This window comes from Vanellus vanellus (genome assembly GCF_965231255.1).
Source record: "Vanellus vanellus genome assembly, chromosome: 20".
In the NCBI taxonomy this organism is placed as follows: Eukaryota; Metazoa; Chordata; class Aves; order Charadriiformes; family Charadriidae; genus Vanellus; species Vanellus vanellus.
In genome coordinates, this window is record NC_138925.1 from 1,604,292 (window position 1) to 1,620,845 (window position 16,554).

The 16,554-nt window shown below is 54.6% G+C and overlaps 2 protein-coding genes across 2 annotated transcripts; both read left to right on the forward strand.

The window, feature by feature from the left end:
- Nucleotides 1-1,859: 1,859 nt before the first annotated feature.
- Nucleotides 1,860-8,024, forward strand: CLDN19 (claudin 19; the record flags this gene model as incomplete). Its single annotated transcript, XM_082493407.1, has 5 exons — nt 1,860-2,082; nt 4,250-4,414; nt 4,647-4,734; nt 5,215-5,361; nt 7,725-8,024. 5 exons carry the CDS (start codon nt 1,860-1,862, stop codon nt 7,774-7,776), a joined length of 675 nt encoding a protein of 224 aa, XP_082349533.1. The 3' UTR covers nt 7,777-8,024.
- A 5,003-nt stretch (nt 8,025-13,027) lies between these two features.
- On the forward strand, nt 13,028-15,825 carry LOC309679938 (claudin-16-like; the record flags this gene model as incomplete). The annotated part of the gene is made up of 5 exons (XM_082493408.1): nt 13,028-13,141; nt 13,506-13,608; nt 14,642-14,806; nt 14,959-15,150; nt 15,734-15,825. 5 exons carry the CDS (start codon nt 13,028-13,030, stop codon nt 15,823-15,825), a joined length of 666 nt encoding a protein of 221 aa, XP_082349534.1.
- Nucleotides 15,826-16,554: the final 729 nt, after the last annotated feature.

Below are 16,554 nucleotides of genomic sequence, written 5' to 3' on the forward strand. Positions count from 1 at the left end.
CACTTTCTTGGTGTCACCGGGGTGGTGGCATGTGTGTGTGTGCGTGTCCCACCCCCCCCCCACACACACACCCCCCGTGTCCCCCTCCTGCGGGGCAGACGCCATCGTCAATGGTGGTTCTTGTTGATGCCACAGCGGCATGCCCGGATTCCCCAGCGGAGAGGCGAGGGTCAGGCCTGGCGGCGTGGGGGGCATGACCCCCTTCCCCACCCCCGTGCCGAATTCCTGGAGCCACCCCTGGGGCCTCTGTGGTGGAGAGGGGCTCCTGGCCCCCGGCAGGGGTGCAAGGGATCATGGATGGGGTGAGGGCTCACACCTCCCCCAGTCCCTCCTCTCTGCCTTCTTTGGGGACCCCCATTTGCCCCATCTCCCTCCGCTGCCACCTGGGGGGTCCCCATCTCCTCCCATGCCCCAAATCTTCCCCCCCCAAGGAACCAATTCTTCCTCCCAGGACTCAAATATTCCCCCCCCTCCCCCAGCCCCAAATCTCTCCCCCTCAGACCCAAATCCCCCTCCTTCTCCCCCCCCCCCCCCAGGTCCCAAACCTCTCCCCAAGCCCCAAATCTCCTCCCCCCTTCCAAAGAACCAAATCTCCACCACCCTCCAACCCAAATCTCCACCCCCCACCCCCCGTTGGACCCAACTCTCCTCCCCAGGCCCCAAATCCCTCCACCCTAGGATCCCAATTTCCCCCCTGCCAGGTCCCAAATCTCCCACTGGGGACCCAGCCCACCCCTCAGCCCCAAATATCCCCTCTCGGCCCCAAATCTCTCTCCCCCCCAACCCCAAGCCTTGCCCCAGGCCCGAAATCTCCCACCTGGGACCCAAATCCCCACCCCCGGTAGCCCCATGATCTGCCCCCCTGCCCCAAATCCTCCCCCAGGCCCCAAATTTCCCCTCCCTGGCCTGAAATCTCCCCCCCCACCCCCGACCCCAAGTCTCACCCCCCCAGACCCCAAATCTCCCACTCGAGACCCAAACCCCCATCCTCCCCGTCCCCAAATTCCCCAACCCGACCCCAAATCTCCCTCCCAGGCCTCAAATCCCCCACTCAAGACCCAAACCCCCATCCCCCCCCCCCCGACTCCAAATCCCCCCCTTCTCCCCCAACCCCAAATTTCCCTCCCGGACCCCAAATTCCCCGCTCAAGACCCGAAACCCTATCCCCCCCGACCCTAATTCCCTGACCCCAAATCCCCCTCCCAGGCCCCAAATCCCCCACTTGGGACCCAAACCCCCATCCCCACCCCCGACCCCAAATACCCTGACCCCAAATCCCCCGACCCCAAATCCCCCAGCCCCCAAATCTCCCACTCGGGATCCAAACCCCCAGCCCCCCACCCCCCCACACCCCCGATCACAAATCTCCCTCCCAGACCCCAAATCCCCCACTCGGGACCCAAACCCCCATCCCCACCCCCGACCCCAAATCCCCCGACCCCAAATCCCCTGACCCCAAATCTCCCTCCCAGGCCCTAAATTCCCCGCTTGGGACCCAGACCCTCATGCCCCCCCCCCCCCTCCCAACCCCAAATCCCCCAGCCCCCAAATCTCCCACTCGGGACCCAAACCCCCATCCCCACACCCCCCCACCCCCGATCCCAAATCTCCCTCCCAGGCCCCAAATCCCCCACTCAAGACCCAAAACCCCATTCCCCCCCCCCCCCCGACCCCAAATCTCCCCCCGCAGGACCCAACCCCCCCCCCCTTCCATCCTGCCCCCCACCCCCCCCACCCCGGGCCGCGCTCCATCTCCCCGGGGGCGTGGTCGAAGGGGGCGCGGCCTGGCGGGGCGTGGCCGGGGCGGTGGCGGCGGCGCGCGGCGCGGCGCGGCGGGGCGCGGGCGGGCGGCGGCGGCGATGGGCGGCGGTGCGCGGGAGCTGAGCGGGTACCTGGCGGCGCTGGGCGGGTGGGTGGCGGCGCTGGCGGCCGCCGTGCTGCCGCAGTGGCGGCAGAGCTCGTACGCCGGGGACGCCATCATCACCGCCGTAGGGCTTCACGAGGGGCTGTGGATGAGCTGCGCCGCGCAGAGCACCGGGCAGGTCCAGTGCCGCCTCCACGACTCCCTCCTCTCCCTCGACGGTGGGTACCGGGCGGGTTGGGGAAGGGGGGAGGAAAGGAAGGGGGGGGGGGGCTCCGCTTCCTTCCGTGGGATAGACCCCCCTCTCCGAGAGTCTGAGTTCCCCCTCAGCTGCCTTTGCCCCCCTATAGGGGGTTACCAAGATGGGCTACCAGGGCTACCAAGGTGATTAGGGGACTGGAACACCTCTCTTATGAAGAAAGACTGAGGGAATTGCGTCTCTTTAGTCTGGAAAAAAAGACGGTTGAGGGGGGACCTGATCCATGCTTATAAATACTTAAAGGGTGGGTGCCAGGAGGATGGGGACAGGCTCTTTTCGGTGGTGCCCAGTGACAGGACAAGAGGTAACGGGCACAAACTTGACCATAGGAAGTTCCACCTAAACATGAGGAGGAACCTCTTTACCTTGAGGGTGGCAGAGCACTGGCACAGGCTGCCCAGGGAGGTGGTGGAGTCTCCATCTCTGGAGACATTCAAAACCCACCTGCACGCATTCCTGTGCAACCGGCTCTAAGGTGGCCCTGCTCTGGCAGGGGGGGTTGGACTAGATGATCTCCACAGGTCCCTTCCAACCCTATGATTCTATGATTCTATCATTCTATATGGGTCTGAGCCCCTCTGTGGGGTTGACACCCCCCTATATTGACCCAAGCCCCCCATATGGGTCTGAGCCCCTCTGTGGGGTTGATCCCCCCATAGGGGTTTGACCCCCCCATATCGATCTGAGCCCCTCTCTGTGGTGTTGACCCCCCCATAGGGGTCTGAGCCCCTCCATAGGTTTGACCCCCCCCCCCATCGATCTGAGCCTCCCTATATGGGTCTGAGCCCCTCTGTGGGGTTGACCCCCCCCATATCGATCTGAGCCCCCCCCCTATATGGGTCTGAGCCCCTCTGTGGGGTTGACCCCCCGTAGGGGTCTGAGCCTATCCGTAGGTTTGCCCCCCCCCCATATCGATCTGAGCCCCCCTATATTGGTCAGAGACCTTTTGTGGGTTTGACCCCCCTCCCATAGGTCTGAGCCCCTCTATGGATTTGACACACACCCCCGATATGGGTCTGAGCCCCTCCATACGTTTGACCCCCCCCATATCGATCTGAGCCCCCCTATAAGGGCCAGAGACCCTCTGTGGGTTTGACCCCCCCATATAGCTCAGCTCCTCTATGGGTTTAACCCTTCCCCATATAGGTCTGAGCCCCTCTATGGATTTGACACCCCCCAATATGGGTCTGAGCCCCTCTATGAGTTTGACACACCCCCCCCATGGGTCTGAGCCCCTCTATGAGTTTGACCCCCCCTATATAGGTGTGAGCCCCACTATGGGTTTGACCCTGCCATTGTGGGTCTGAGCCCCTCCATAGGTTTAATCCCCCTCCCCATAGATTTGACCCCCGCTATAATGGGTCTGAGCCCCGCTATATGGGTTTGAGCCCCTTTATGTGTTTGACCCCCCCCATATGGGTCTGAGCCCCTATATGAGTTTGACTCCCCCGGTATGGATCTGAGTCCCTCTGTGGGTTTGAACCCCCCCAACATGACTGTACCCTCCCCACGTGTGAGTGTCCGTGTGTCCCCGTGGGTCTGAGCCCTCGGCAGGTCTGAACCTTTCTTGCGCCCCCCCAGCCATGGGTCTGAGCCCTTCTAATGCGTCTGAGCCCCCCCCTCCAAAGGGTCTGAGCCCCTTTGTGACCCACTGATTCGAGCCACCCTGTGGGTCTAAGCCCCCCCCACCCTCCCGCCTCCGGGTCTGGGCCCCTCTTGTCCCCATGGCCTTAAGCCCCTTTGTGCATCTGAGACCCCCCCTGGTCCCCGTGGGTTTGATCTTCGGGGTGGGCATCACGTTTGGGGACCAACAGTGAGTGCCCTATGAGGACATCGCGACTCCCCGGGGCTGCGCATCACCCCCATGGCACTTGGGGACCGCGGTGCCACTGTGGGCACCAGGAGATCCTGGCGGGTGAGGAGGAGTGTGGCAGGGAGGAAGGTGAGGGAAAGCTTTGGGAGCAGTGCCCTGAGTTGAGTTGAGGTCACCCCACCAGCAAGGGGTGACACGGGAGCCACGCGGCGAGGACGGGGTTAAGGACAGGGTCATCCGAGGTGACCTTGCTTTCCGAGAGGCTGTGGCCAGAAGCACCTGCTGGCTAGCGGCTTTTCTTCCCACCCCCTTGCAGTTCACATCCAGACCTCTCGGGCTCTCATGGTGATTTCTCTCCTCCTGGGCTTTTTCGGCATCATCGTGAGTGTGGTGGGCATGAAATGCACCAAAGTTGGTGAAGACGATCCCGTGACCAAGAGCCGCATCGCTGTTGCCGGTGGTGTCCTCTTCATCCTCTCCGGTAAGGCAGCTCCAGCCCTTGCACCTCTCTGATGTAGAAGACCTCAAACACCTTTTAAAAACTGTTTGATGGAAGAAGCCGGTGAGGAGCCGGTTTGGTGAGGGGCTGGGTGTTGCTGATGTTCAGGGTTTCATGTCTAGTTGAAGATGTCCCTGCTCGTTGCAGGGGAGTTGGACTAGATGACCTTTAAAGGTCCCTTCCAACCCAAACCGTTCTATGATTCTACGTCCAGGTCTGTGCACGTTGGCCGCCGTCTCCTTGTATGCAACCCAGGTGACCTACGAGTTCTTCAGAGAGAGCACCGTCCCCATCAACGCCAGGTAAGAACCCGCCTTTAGCTGAATCCCAGCCTGTCCCTGCGCTTCCCGCCTGAACCGTCCCTTGCCTGTTATGGCAACGGGTGAGGTTGGAGGCAGATGTGCCATACAGGGATGGGACCTGTGCCACCTCACAGCTGCCGCATCGCAGAAGATCTGCCCGATGCTAAAGCTGCCGTCGGTACCACGGGTGACTTTGGGCTGGGACAGAGCAAGGGCGCTCCTGTGGAGGTTCAGCCCAAGGGAGGGTCAAAGCACGGGGGAACCTGGTAGGTGGATCCGGCCGAGGCGAAAGATGGGGAACGCCAAGAGAAGAACCAACATCTGCCTCGATGTTGCCCGTAGCCTCGTCAGGGCTTCGAGCACCCTTGTGCCCGGGGGGTCCTCCTCTTGATTTGCACCTCTGCCTTTTCTGCACACACCCCACCCCACCCCCACCCGCATCCCCCCCTCCCTCATGTCCCCCTCTGTTTCTCACCGCAGGTACGAATTCGGCTCGGCGCTCTTCATCGGCTGGGGGGCCGCCGGCCTCACCGTGCTGGGGGGGGCCCTCCTGTGCTGCTCCTGCCCCGCCAAGGAGCGGCGAGGACAGCAGTACTACCGGCAGTCGCAGCCCTCCACGGCTCGGGAGTACGTCTGACCTCTAACCCTGCCCTCCCGCCGCCCAGCGCCCCGCCCCCCCCAACCTCCCAAAACCAGGCAGCTCCCACCCCGCCTGGTCCCTGGATGCCCCATGAGACATTTCTCCTCATCATCTTCCAGGTCCCAGCGCCGTTTGCAGCACCATCTTTTAAAACAGGGGTTTTTTGGGGGGTCATAGTTCCCGTATCCATCATCGCCGGGCTCCCCCCAGCCAGGCGGGTTGTCCCCCCCCCCTTCCCCACTCCCCGGGGTGGCCGGGACCGTGGGTGGCCGGACCGTCACGCGGATGCTGCCGAGCGATGGGGACGATGCGGGTGCTGCGGGATGTGCTGCACAGAGGGGCTTTGTGCTGTGACGACCCCCCCCCCACCACCACCACCACCCCCACCCGCCTCTGCATCCCCATTCTCCTCCCGAGGAGCGAAGCCGGTGGCTGATTCCCCGGGATGAAGCTGCTGCCCACCTCCATCCCAGCCAGGGCCGGAGCATCCCTGCCCCCCACTTTTGGCAGAGGGATGCTTTGGGGGTGGGGTGCAGGCATTCCCCCCCCCCCCCCCCCACCTCATTGCTACCCAAAACAATTTTTTTTTTTTTTTTTTAATTATTAATTCTTGATTCCAGCCCCGTTGCTGGTGCTCCCGCTGAGCTCTGCCGGCTAAAATCTGCCCCGGCTTTATTTCTCACCAGGAGGGAGCACGGGGGCCTCGTTAAGCAGAAGAATAAATGGCGTTGGGCAAAATTAAACCAGGCAAAAAGGGGGTTTTGAACACAAAGCCGGGGTTTGTTTTTATTTCTGGTGCCCGGCGCAGCTATTTCGGGTAGCAGACGGACAGACCCGTGAATTTTGATGCCTCCCCACTGTGGCCAAATCCCTCTTCCTCCACTGCCCCCTCCGACAGGATCCCCTGGAGCGGGCGGTGAAGCCTTCAAACGCCGACGTGCTAATTGCCTCCGCCTCCTCGTACCTCGTCTGGACCGATACTAACTGCTCAGCAAACGCCGTAACTCCAATTCCATCCGTAAAGTCCCCCCAAACCCACCCCCCACCCCCAAGTTCCATCCGTCCGTCCGTATTGCAGGTGCTACGCCGGCTAACCTGCAGGAAAAAAAAAAAAAACAAACAAACAGTGGAAGGGATCCGAAGAGCTTGATTTTATATTTTTTATTGTTATTTTATTTTTTTAACCCCAATTAGCTGAAGTAGCAGTTTGCTCTATTTCATTGTTTTTGCTCTCTCTTATTTCATTTTCCTCTATTCTTTTTCCTCTATTTTTTTTCATTTTCCTCTATTCTTCTTTCTTTTTAAATTTTTCTCTATTCTTTTTAATTTTCCTCTATTCTTTTTAATTTTCCTCTATTCTTTTTTTATTTTTCTCTATTCTTGTTTTCATTCTCCTCTATTCTTTTTTCATTCTCCTCTATTCTTTTTTCATTCTCCTCTATTCTTTTTTCATTCTCCTCTATTCTTTTTCATTCTCCTCTATTCTTCTTTTTCATTTTCCTCAATTTGTTTTTCATTCTCCTCTATTCTTTTTTTCATTCTCCTCTATTCTTTTTCATTCTCCTCTATTCTTTTTTTCATTCTCCTCTATTCTTTTTTCATTCTCCTCTATTCTTTTTTTCTCCTCTATTTTTTTTTTCATTCTCCTCTATTCTTTTTTCATTTTCCTCTATTTGTTTTTCATTCTCCTCTATTCTTTTTTTTCATTTTCCTCTATTTGTTTTTCATTTTCCTCTATTTGTTTTTCATTTTCCTCTCTTCTTTTTCATTCTCCTCTCTTCTTTTTCATTCTCCTCTATTCTTTTTTCATTCTCCTCTATTCTTCTTTTTCATTTTCCTCAATTTGTTTTTCATTCTCCTCTATTCTTTTTTTCATTCTCCTCTATTCTTTTTTTCATTCTCCTCTATTCTTTTTTTCTCCTCTATTTTTTTTTCATTCTCCTCTATTCTTTTTTCATTTTCCTCTATTTGTTTTTCATTCTCCTCTATTCTTTTTTTCATTTTCCTCTATTTGTTTTTCATTCTCCTCTATTCTTGTTTTTCATTTTCCTCTATTCTTTTTTTTCATTTTCCTCTATTTGTTTTTCATTTTCCTCTATTTGTTTTTCATTTTCCTCTCTTCTTTTTCATTCTCCTCTATTCTTTTTTTCATTCTCCTCTATTCTTGTTTTTCATTTTCCTCTATTCTTTTTTTCATTCTCCTCTATTCTTTTTCATGCCTATGCACTGCTTTGGGCCCTGGTCCGTGCTGGAGGGGAAGCGATGCTATTTTTGCCCTGGGGGGGAGTGTGTGTGTGATTTCTCTCTTTCGCGCAGGACTAACGGCCCTCTTTCTCTTTTTAAATTGCAGACCCCCTGTAAAAATGTCTTCTTCACCCATCAGGGGAGAGCAGTGCTTATAGTCTGGCTTCGCTCATCGGGTGCTTGGTTGGCTGAACTTTATGGGGTTCCCCTCCAAAAATACACCCCAAAAAACTACTGTCAGTGAGGATTGAAAAGGAAACTCGTGCTTTAAAAAAAAAAAACAAACAAAAAAATATCAATCCCAAAGGTGTTTTTATATCAAGAGCACAGCGTTGTGTAGAAGAATGTTTTTATTCTTTTAATATAAAATTGCATTAACTTTTCTATGGGGTGCGTGGCCGTGGGAATGGGGCCGGTTGGGATTTTTAAACGCTTTTTTGTTTGTTTGTTTGTTTGTTTGTTTTTTTGTGCCGATCGTTTGTACTAAAAATTGTGACTCGGTGGTATTAAAATATATTTCCCGTCATGGGCATCTTTCTAACATCATCTCTTTGTTCTCCTCCTCCCCTCCTCCCCTCCCCCCCCACCCCCCCCCCCCTTGCCCCCCAAATCTGGCCCGCTGCCCTGCAAGACTCTCCTTCTCCATGTCACAGCATCGTCTGCGGCGTGGTCCAGGCAGGAGATTGGGTCCCCCCATGCTGAGTGTTTGTTGCCCTCCTGGGCAGGTGTGAGCTACATACCTTGAGTCCTTTGCCCTATGTTGCTCTCCGAGGAGGGATGAGACCTTAAAAATGCCTTAATTTGAGGGTAACCCCACGGGAAGCCCCCGTGCAGCAGGGTTGCGCCCAGCGTCTCGCGCACGGGGTCCCTCCGCGGGGCTCTTCCCGGGCCTAAAATGCCACCAGCGTCCGCCTCTTACCGCTGGGCTCTCCTTTATTTTCTCCCGTTTTCCATGAATTCAGAGCTGGCTGGTGCCTAATTGGGCACTTTGCTAATTTAAGTTGATTTTTGGCTTTACCCCACGCGATGCCGTGCCTGGTTTTCCTTGAGGGGTGATGCTTTCCCTCCAGGTTTTCGCACGGCCGGTGTCATATCTCGGCGTCCTCGTCCTGCCGGCAGCACCTGGTGCACGTATACACCCCATCCCATCTCCAAAAACGGGGATTTGGGGTCCTCGGTGGCTTCCGTGACATCTCCCCGGGTCACCCGAGGGCTGCCTGGAGATGAACGCCCAGGCTGGAAGCACATCAAAGGTGGTGGTGGGGGGGGGGGAGTGCGGGGGTGGGAAAATAGCTGAGCGCCGATAACATATTTGGGGGTATAAAGGCCCCCACTGTCCTCCAGACAATCCCTTGTGTGTTCCGCACGGGGCAAAGCGGGATAAAATATGGGAACGGGACGCCGGGTTCTCTGCGATACGTGGGATCTCCCACTGTCCACGTCGCATCCCGGCTAAAACATGGGATTTCCAACCCCCTCCCCCCCAAACACACTTCTTTTATTTAATAACATCAGGGCGATGAACAATATTTAGGTTTCGGGTCATAACTCTCGCTTGCATCCAAAACCCTGTGCAATAATATTCATTTTTAAATAGGTAGAAATGAGGGGGAAAAGGGAAAATTACACACACACCCCCCCCAGATGCCAAGGCCGCAGCAAGCAAATCCCACGGAATCGCCACGGCGCTGAAATTCCATGGGATTAATAGGGTAGGACAAAGATTTGCCTTTTTTTTTTTTTCTTTTTTTTTTTTTTTCCTTAAAAAATATGGAAAGAAAAGAAAAGACTTAAAATAATTTTAAAATCCATTTCAGCGCCCCGTGTTATATTTAGCCCGAAGACGTTCCCGCGGCAGCGCAGCCCTTGGCCGGGGCCCCGCAGCCCGTCCGCACGCAGAGGCGCTTTTCTCACGCCGCTGAGCCGTGACTCTTTGTATTCAATGGTGGGTTTTAGTCATTTTTAGCCGGTTTTAGTCATTTTTAGCCTTTTTTGTCATTTTTATTTCTTGGCCCGCCCCAACAGCATCTACAGAGTCCCCTCCACCTCTACGAGATGGTACCATCAAAGAAATATTTTTATTTAGGTTTGTTTTTTTTTTTTTCCCTTCCAGCTATAGTAGGTTTCCCCTGCACAACCTGTGCTAAAACACAAAGGTTTGGGTCTCCCGTCAGCACGATCCTTTTAACACGCGGGTTTTTACAAACCTGGCGAGACGCAAGTTCTGATTTTTCGCCTTCGTTTAACCAGGGGAACGATCCTAATTATTCGACGGCCGATAGATCTGCCCCTCTGCCTGGATCTTTTCGACCCTCCGAAAGGGTTCAGCTGAGAATCGACCAGGCAGATTAGTTCGATATATAATAAACTGCCTCTTTAATGAGCAGAAAATAAAAATAAACCAATTTTATAGGTGTCGCCAGGGCGCGCAGCTGCAGTTTTGTATCGCTTGGGGCCACACCAGCATTTTAGGTATCGCGGATTCCCAAGTACGATAAATTCCTGAGCTGTAAACGTTGGAAAAATGAAGGTGCACAAACCCTCCTGGATGTTTTCAGCGCTAATTCACTGCTACGTGCCCAAGCGTTGGACTTGCGCCATGTGCCAAAATCCCGGGAAAACAGGATAATCCCAAATAAAGGCCACGTCAAGCACCCGGGTGCCTCTGCGGGGCTGAAGCTCGAGGATTTGCCAAGATCCCGGTGCGTTGCCAAAATCCCCACGGCTCAGCGCTCCAGAGGATTATCTGGAGGGGGGGGGGGGGGAAACCAAACCCAAAACAAAACAAAAAACCAAACCCCAAACAAACCTAAAAAACCCAAGTGCATCTGAAATAGAACGCACGAAATAGAAATCGTGATGTGTTTTCCGTGGCTGCAGGAGACGAGGGTGCGGCAGCCGGGTACCACTTCCCAGCATCACGAAAACCTCCTCGGGAGATGGTGGGACGCGGTAGCTGAGCCATCGCCACCACAGTGGTTATCACTGGTTTGCCATTTAATTTTTTTTTGGGGGTGGGGGAAAATCCAAAACACAACAAAGGGTCTTAATTATTGGCTGCATGGCCCTGGCCAAAGGGTTTTAATTATCCTCCGTGTGTTTTAGCTTCTCTCTCCAGCCACCTCCGCCCCTCTGACTCTCCTGCACCACTCCTGGGGAACCAACACGTCTTGGGCCACTCACCCTTAGGCGGTAATTAAAAGGTCTAATTAAAAAATGTGGGATCTTCGCCCAGGACACAGAGTCCCTCACCTGGGGAGTGTTCCCAGTGAGTTCCCGCAGGTTTCCCCACGTGCTGTTTTTTGGGGAGGTTCCGTTTCCAACCTATTACCGTTTGAACCGCAGGGATGCCCGTCACGTCGTGGAGCGCTCAGCCCACCTGACGCGCCCTGGAGAAACCTTAAATAGCCCATCACGGGTTCCGGCAGGCGCTGCGTTCCCCGACTCCATCAGGCGGGTCAGGATCCCGTCCCATCGGCGCTTGAAAGCCTTCAAGACCCACGTCCACAGCCCCGGCCACTGGCAACGAAGAGCATTGGCCATCGTCCCATCCCAGCAAGGATGAGCCTGTGGTGAAGGTAACGCTGCTCCCCCCCACCCCCCACCCCAAGCACCTTTTTATTGCTAACAGGGTCCAGGGATGGATTTTGGCAGGGTTAAGGATCCTTTCTTTTTCTTTTTCTTTTTCTTTTTCTTTTTCTTTTTCTTTTTCTTTTTCTTTTTCTTTTTCTTTTTCTTTTTCTTTTTCTTTTTCTTTTTCTTTTTCTTTTTCTTTTTCTTTTTCTTTTTCTTTTTCTTTTTCTTTTCCTTTTCCTTTTCCTTTCCTTTTCCTTTTTCTTTTCCTTTTCCTTTTTCTTTTCTTTTCTTTTCTTTTCTTTTCTTTTCTTTTCTTTTCTTTTCTTTTCTTTTCTTTTCTTTTCTTTTCTTTTCTTTTCTTTTTTTTTTTTTTTTTTTTTTTTCTTCTCTTCTCTCTTTTCTGTTCTTTTTTATCTCCTCTCCTCTCCTCTCCTCTCCTCTCCTCTCCTCTCCTCTCCTCTCCTCTCCTCTCCTCTCCTCTCCTCTCCTCTCCTCTCCTCCTACAGCCCTCTCCTCTCTCCTCATCTCTGTTTTTTGTTGCTCATATAAGTCAAATGACTGAACAGATTTTCTTCAAAGGCTCCAAACCAGCGAGGGGCTCGTGGAAAAAGTAAGGTTACGGAAAGTCGGCTCAGAAGGGAGCCTGGGAAATTAAAAAATATTGTAAATTGGGGTCTAAGACGCTGCCTGATAATGACATACACACTCGGAGCGAAGCCGATGGAGATGCTGGAAGAGACAGGGTGAGTGGTCCCTCTGCTCCCAGCGACGTCCCAGGAGCGGATGTGGTGGGAGATGTTGCACACCGGGTGTGAGGGATGCGACCCTCCTTCCCACCTCTGCCCTGAGGGGAAGCCTGTGCCATGCCAGCATCTGGCTGAAGGTCACAAACGCCACCATGGTAAAGAGTCATCATCCCACAATAATTAACCCATGCAGACCCACCCAGTCTCATTAATTAACTTATTCATGGGAACTCATTCAAAGGGCTGTCACAGCTTCAGGCATTAAAATATTTAGCATCTTGGGTTGCAAAACACAGCAAAGCAGAATTCATGTCCAGGCGTTGGAGATACGACGTCCTCTGCTCCATACCTTGGGCTTAACTCCCCTCTCTGCAAGGTCCCTCCATCTCTGGCAAGGATGGAAAAAAGATGGTCCCATCCCCTCCGGTCTTTGGAAAGCCTCAGCAGCACCCAAGGGCACCCACATCAAGCCCCAGCAGCCATCATCCACCTCTGTCATGGGAGATGCTTTCTTTGGCCTTGCCGCTTGAGACTAGGACATCTCCATGGGACAATTGCTTCTGCTCCATCTTGGATGCTTCAGCACTTCGTTGCTTTTCTTCAATAAAAAATATCAAGAAAAGGCAGGTGATCTTCCCATGGAATCTCATGGATGCAGGGATGGAAGCATCAAGAAAACTTCAGGGCATCAGGAGACACACGGTCAGATCACAGGCTTTGACAACAGGAGTTGTTTGACAACATTTTCCAGCAGCTCTTGATTCCCAAAGGGCAAGTGCTGCTGGTTAGCAGCTTCAGACAGTCTATTTGGAAGAGAGAACATCTAGAGAGCAACCCAGTACGGGTGTGTCTCCACCGCAAAATCAATATATCTCTGAAGTCCTTGCCTACATGCAAACCTGGTGGCCCAACCTTGGCTAAAGGTATTAGAGCATTTTGGCAGCACTGAGGACCATGACCCCACATGACCCATAGGGATCCAGCGGACACCCTGGCCTAGGTGGCACTTTGTCCTTGGTGGATCAGGTATCTGGGAAGTGGCCAGAGCAGAGGTGGTGGATGTCTCTGTGCCCTTGCAGGTGACCCCATGAGCGTGGCCTTGCAGATGACAGCGTTCGGTCTTGCGCTTCTCTCGACCCTCTTCCTGCTCCTTGCCACGTGCACTGACTGCTGGATGGTGAATGCTGATGACAGCCTGGAGGTGAGCAGAGCAACCATCTTCAGGGTTAGCGGAGCAGCCATGTTCACGGTTAGCAGCTGGGAGCAGGGTGAGCACCTTGACATTCGTGGGGTTGCACCATGTCTCCATGGGCTTGGAAAGGGGACACGGTGAGACAAACCCACCGCTTTCTGCATGAGTTGGAGGATTGGAGGATTAGAGAGATAAGGAAATGCCGGAACAGAAAGAGGAGACAAAGAACATGGTATGAGTAGGGAGTCACCGGGACGTGTCCAGCTGTGGTGGTGAGAGCCTGAAGATCAGCATTGCTGGGCTGGGATATCTCTGGGGAGCGTTTTGGTGTTTTTTAGTGCTTTTTGCTTGAGCGCCTTTCTCCTGCTTCCAGGTAAGTCACAAATGCCGGGGGCTTTGGAGGGAATGTGTCACCAACATGCAGGACGGGGTCAGGACCTGTGACCAGTATGACTCCATTTTGGCTGACCATCCAGGTAAGCTGGCATGGCCTGGTGGCATTTTTTTAAGTTCACAGCTAAGAGTTTCCCCTCTTCCCTTTTTGAGAAGGTGATCCTCGTTGCAAAGAGCTGACCTTCATCAGTTAGCCATGTGGGCCCAGGGGCTTCTCTTGGTCTCCTGCCACATCAGCACAGCCTGGACAGCAACCCGTTGTTCAGGCAGGTCTGTCATGGTGTCACCGAGCAGGAGAGGGGCCATGCAGCTGTGCCACCTCACAACACAAGTGTTTTGGCACCCAGAGCCCAGGCACAGCTCCTGCTCCCCACCGCATGGTGGGATTTGCAACCCCATTGATGTCGCATGCAGGGGTGAGGACCATTCCCACTGGCCAAGGACTCGTGTCCTCAGCTCACGGGCAGTAGTGTCATGGTATAGTGACTTCTCCTGGCCTGCACAGGGGGCATCAGGCCTTGCACTTGAGAACCCTTGTATAAGGTGATGACAGGGGACAACGCAGGTCCAGGCAGTGGGGACGGGAACAAGATGTCAGCATGGACCATGGCTGTTGTGCTGCTCTGGGGAAAAAGCTTTGTAGGCAGCAGTCCCATGGCACACAGCCGGTGATGGGAACCGTGCCAGCTCTCATGTTTTTCACCGGTATGTTGACATTTCGCTGTTCAAAACACCAGCTACACAACTTGGAGGAAAAACCAGACAGTCTGGACAGCAGCGTCGTCTGTCCAAGCCTGTGCAAGAAGATCTTGAGTAGATGACCCCATCCCAGGTGCTGATTGGTGCACCTTAAGTTGTGCGGTTTCCTGGGCTGGTCTAATAACGGCCTTGTTGAGTCCTGTCGCAAGGTTTCAGATGAGCCTGGTGAGCACCTTGCCTATGGCACATGGCAGGGCAGGGGCTGGTGGCTTCCAACACAGACATCTTCTATGGACGTGTGCATTGGTGAGCTGGATGACTCCAGCAAGGGCACAGGCAGCAATCTGGAGCGGGGAGACCAGTTCCTCTCACCATTCCTCAGTCCCCTTTCTGTTTTTTTTTCCCTTCCCTGCCCAGTGAAGATCGTGGTGACACGGACCCTGCTGATCACAGCGGACCTCCTGGCTGGCCTGGCTTTGGCTACGTTGCTGCTTGGACTTGACTGCATCAAGTTCCTCAAGGAAGAGCCTCGTGTCAAACTGAAGATGTGCTACGGAGCCGGTGTCATCCTTGGACTTGGGAGTGTGTGTCTGGGAGAGCTTGGGGGCAGATGGACCTCACATCCCACAGGGAGCCAGGGGGGTGCCGGGAGCCGGGGACACCCCCTCAGAGGGGTCTTTGGGAGCATGGGGGGAGTTGTATGGTTCCTTCTTAACCAGCCCCATTCCTCCTAGGCATCCTGGGGCTTGTGGGCTCTGTCTGGTATGCGGTGGATGTCTACATGGAGAGGGCCATGCTGGTGTCTCACAATATATTCCTGGGAGTCCACTACGACTTCGGGTGGTCGTGCTGGCTGGGGATGGCCGGATCGACGGGCTGCTTCGTGGCCTCCGTCCTGCTGACCTGCTGCCTCTACACCTGCCCAGGTCAGTCTGTCCTGTCCCACTCCATCCCACCCCCAGAAGCTTTTTGGCCTGCAGGGACATATGTAGGGTGAAGGAGCAGCTCAGGGGGTGCAGGAACTTCTCTCAGGCTCCAGCCAGATCAAGGGGAACCCCTTCATGTCTGGGCAGTGCACCTTGGTGGGGGAGGCTGGGTCATGCCAGGCAGGACTGCGCCGCCTGAGCACTCCATAAGCCCTGTAAGGGCATGGCGGAGGTGCAGAAACACTCCATCCGCACCTGTGGGACCTGGGGGTCCTGGTGAAGGCGTGTTGACGTCTACCCAAAGCAGTGGCCATGCTGGAGCTGTATCGCTGTGCCCAGCCAAAGCCTGAGCCGGTGGCCACAAGGATGTGCCGGTGGAAATGTCCCACCACAAGGGCAGGTGATGCCTCGCTGGCCACCATCTCCAGCCCTTATGCCTGGTCCTGCGGGGTGGAAGTCGACCCCACAGCACTGTCTGTCCAGGTTCATTTCTCCTGCCGTGTCCCCACGCTGTGGCACACATCCCCCGAGCCCCCCCCCCTCCATTGCTGGCCATGACACAACCCCAACTCTTTCCGGGCAGACACCAGCAGCCGCTGGCAACCCCGGAGGCTTCCCCAGCCCCGGGGCCGAACGGCCACCAGCAAGATGTACGCCATGGACTCCCGCGTGTGATGGGCAGCAGCACCTCCCGCACCCAGCCCCGCTGTGGGATGCTCTTCCTCCCCCCAGCCTGACCCCATTAAAGCACCATCGCCTATACTGGGGCACCTCTGTCATTGCTTTAAGGCTCTGATCGCAGGGTCCATGTGATGGACGTTCTGGGAAACCCCCACTTCCAGCCAGGTTTCATGAAAATAAACCCTAGAAAAGCATTGCTTTAAGAAAACGTGTCCCCAAGTGCCCTGGGGAAGCTGTTGGGACGCTGAGGGCAAAGGAGCTGCTCCGACATGTGCTGCTTTAGAGGAATTTAGTGGAAAGCCTTTTCCGCACAGAGCAACACTGACTCCACGTGGCTGGTGGCCCTGGTCACTCCGGCACCCGCCTGCCGGACACCAGACACCGTCCCTGCACGCAGAGATGTGGCAGCACGGGGTTTGCATTTAAAAACGGGGTAAAGCTGCCTGGAGCACTTATTGCTATCCTGGGGTTATCCGTGGAGGAGCGCTGTAGCCCTACACGTCAGGCACCAGGAGGTGAGTCAGTCCGAAGCCTAATGGAGGTGCGTCACCTGCAAAGTTCATAGAATGGTTTGGGTTGGAAGGGACCTTAAACAACTATCCATTTCCAACCCCCTGCCACGGGCAGGGACACCCCCCCACTACAGAATCACAGAACGGTCAGGGTTGGAAGGGACTTCTGGAGATCATCTAGTCCCACCCCCTGCCAGAGCAGGGTCACTAG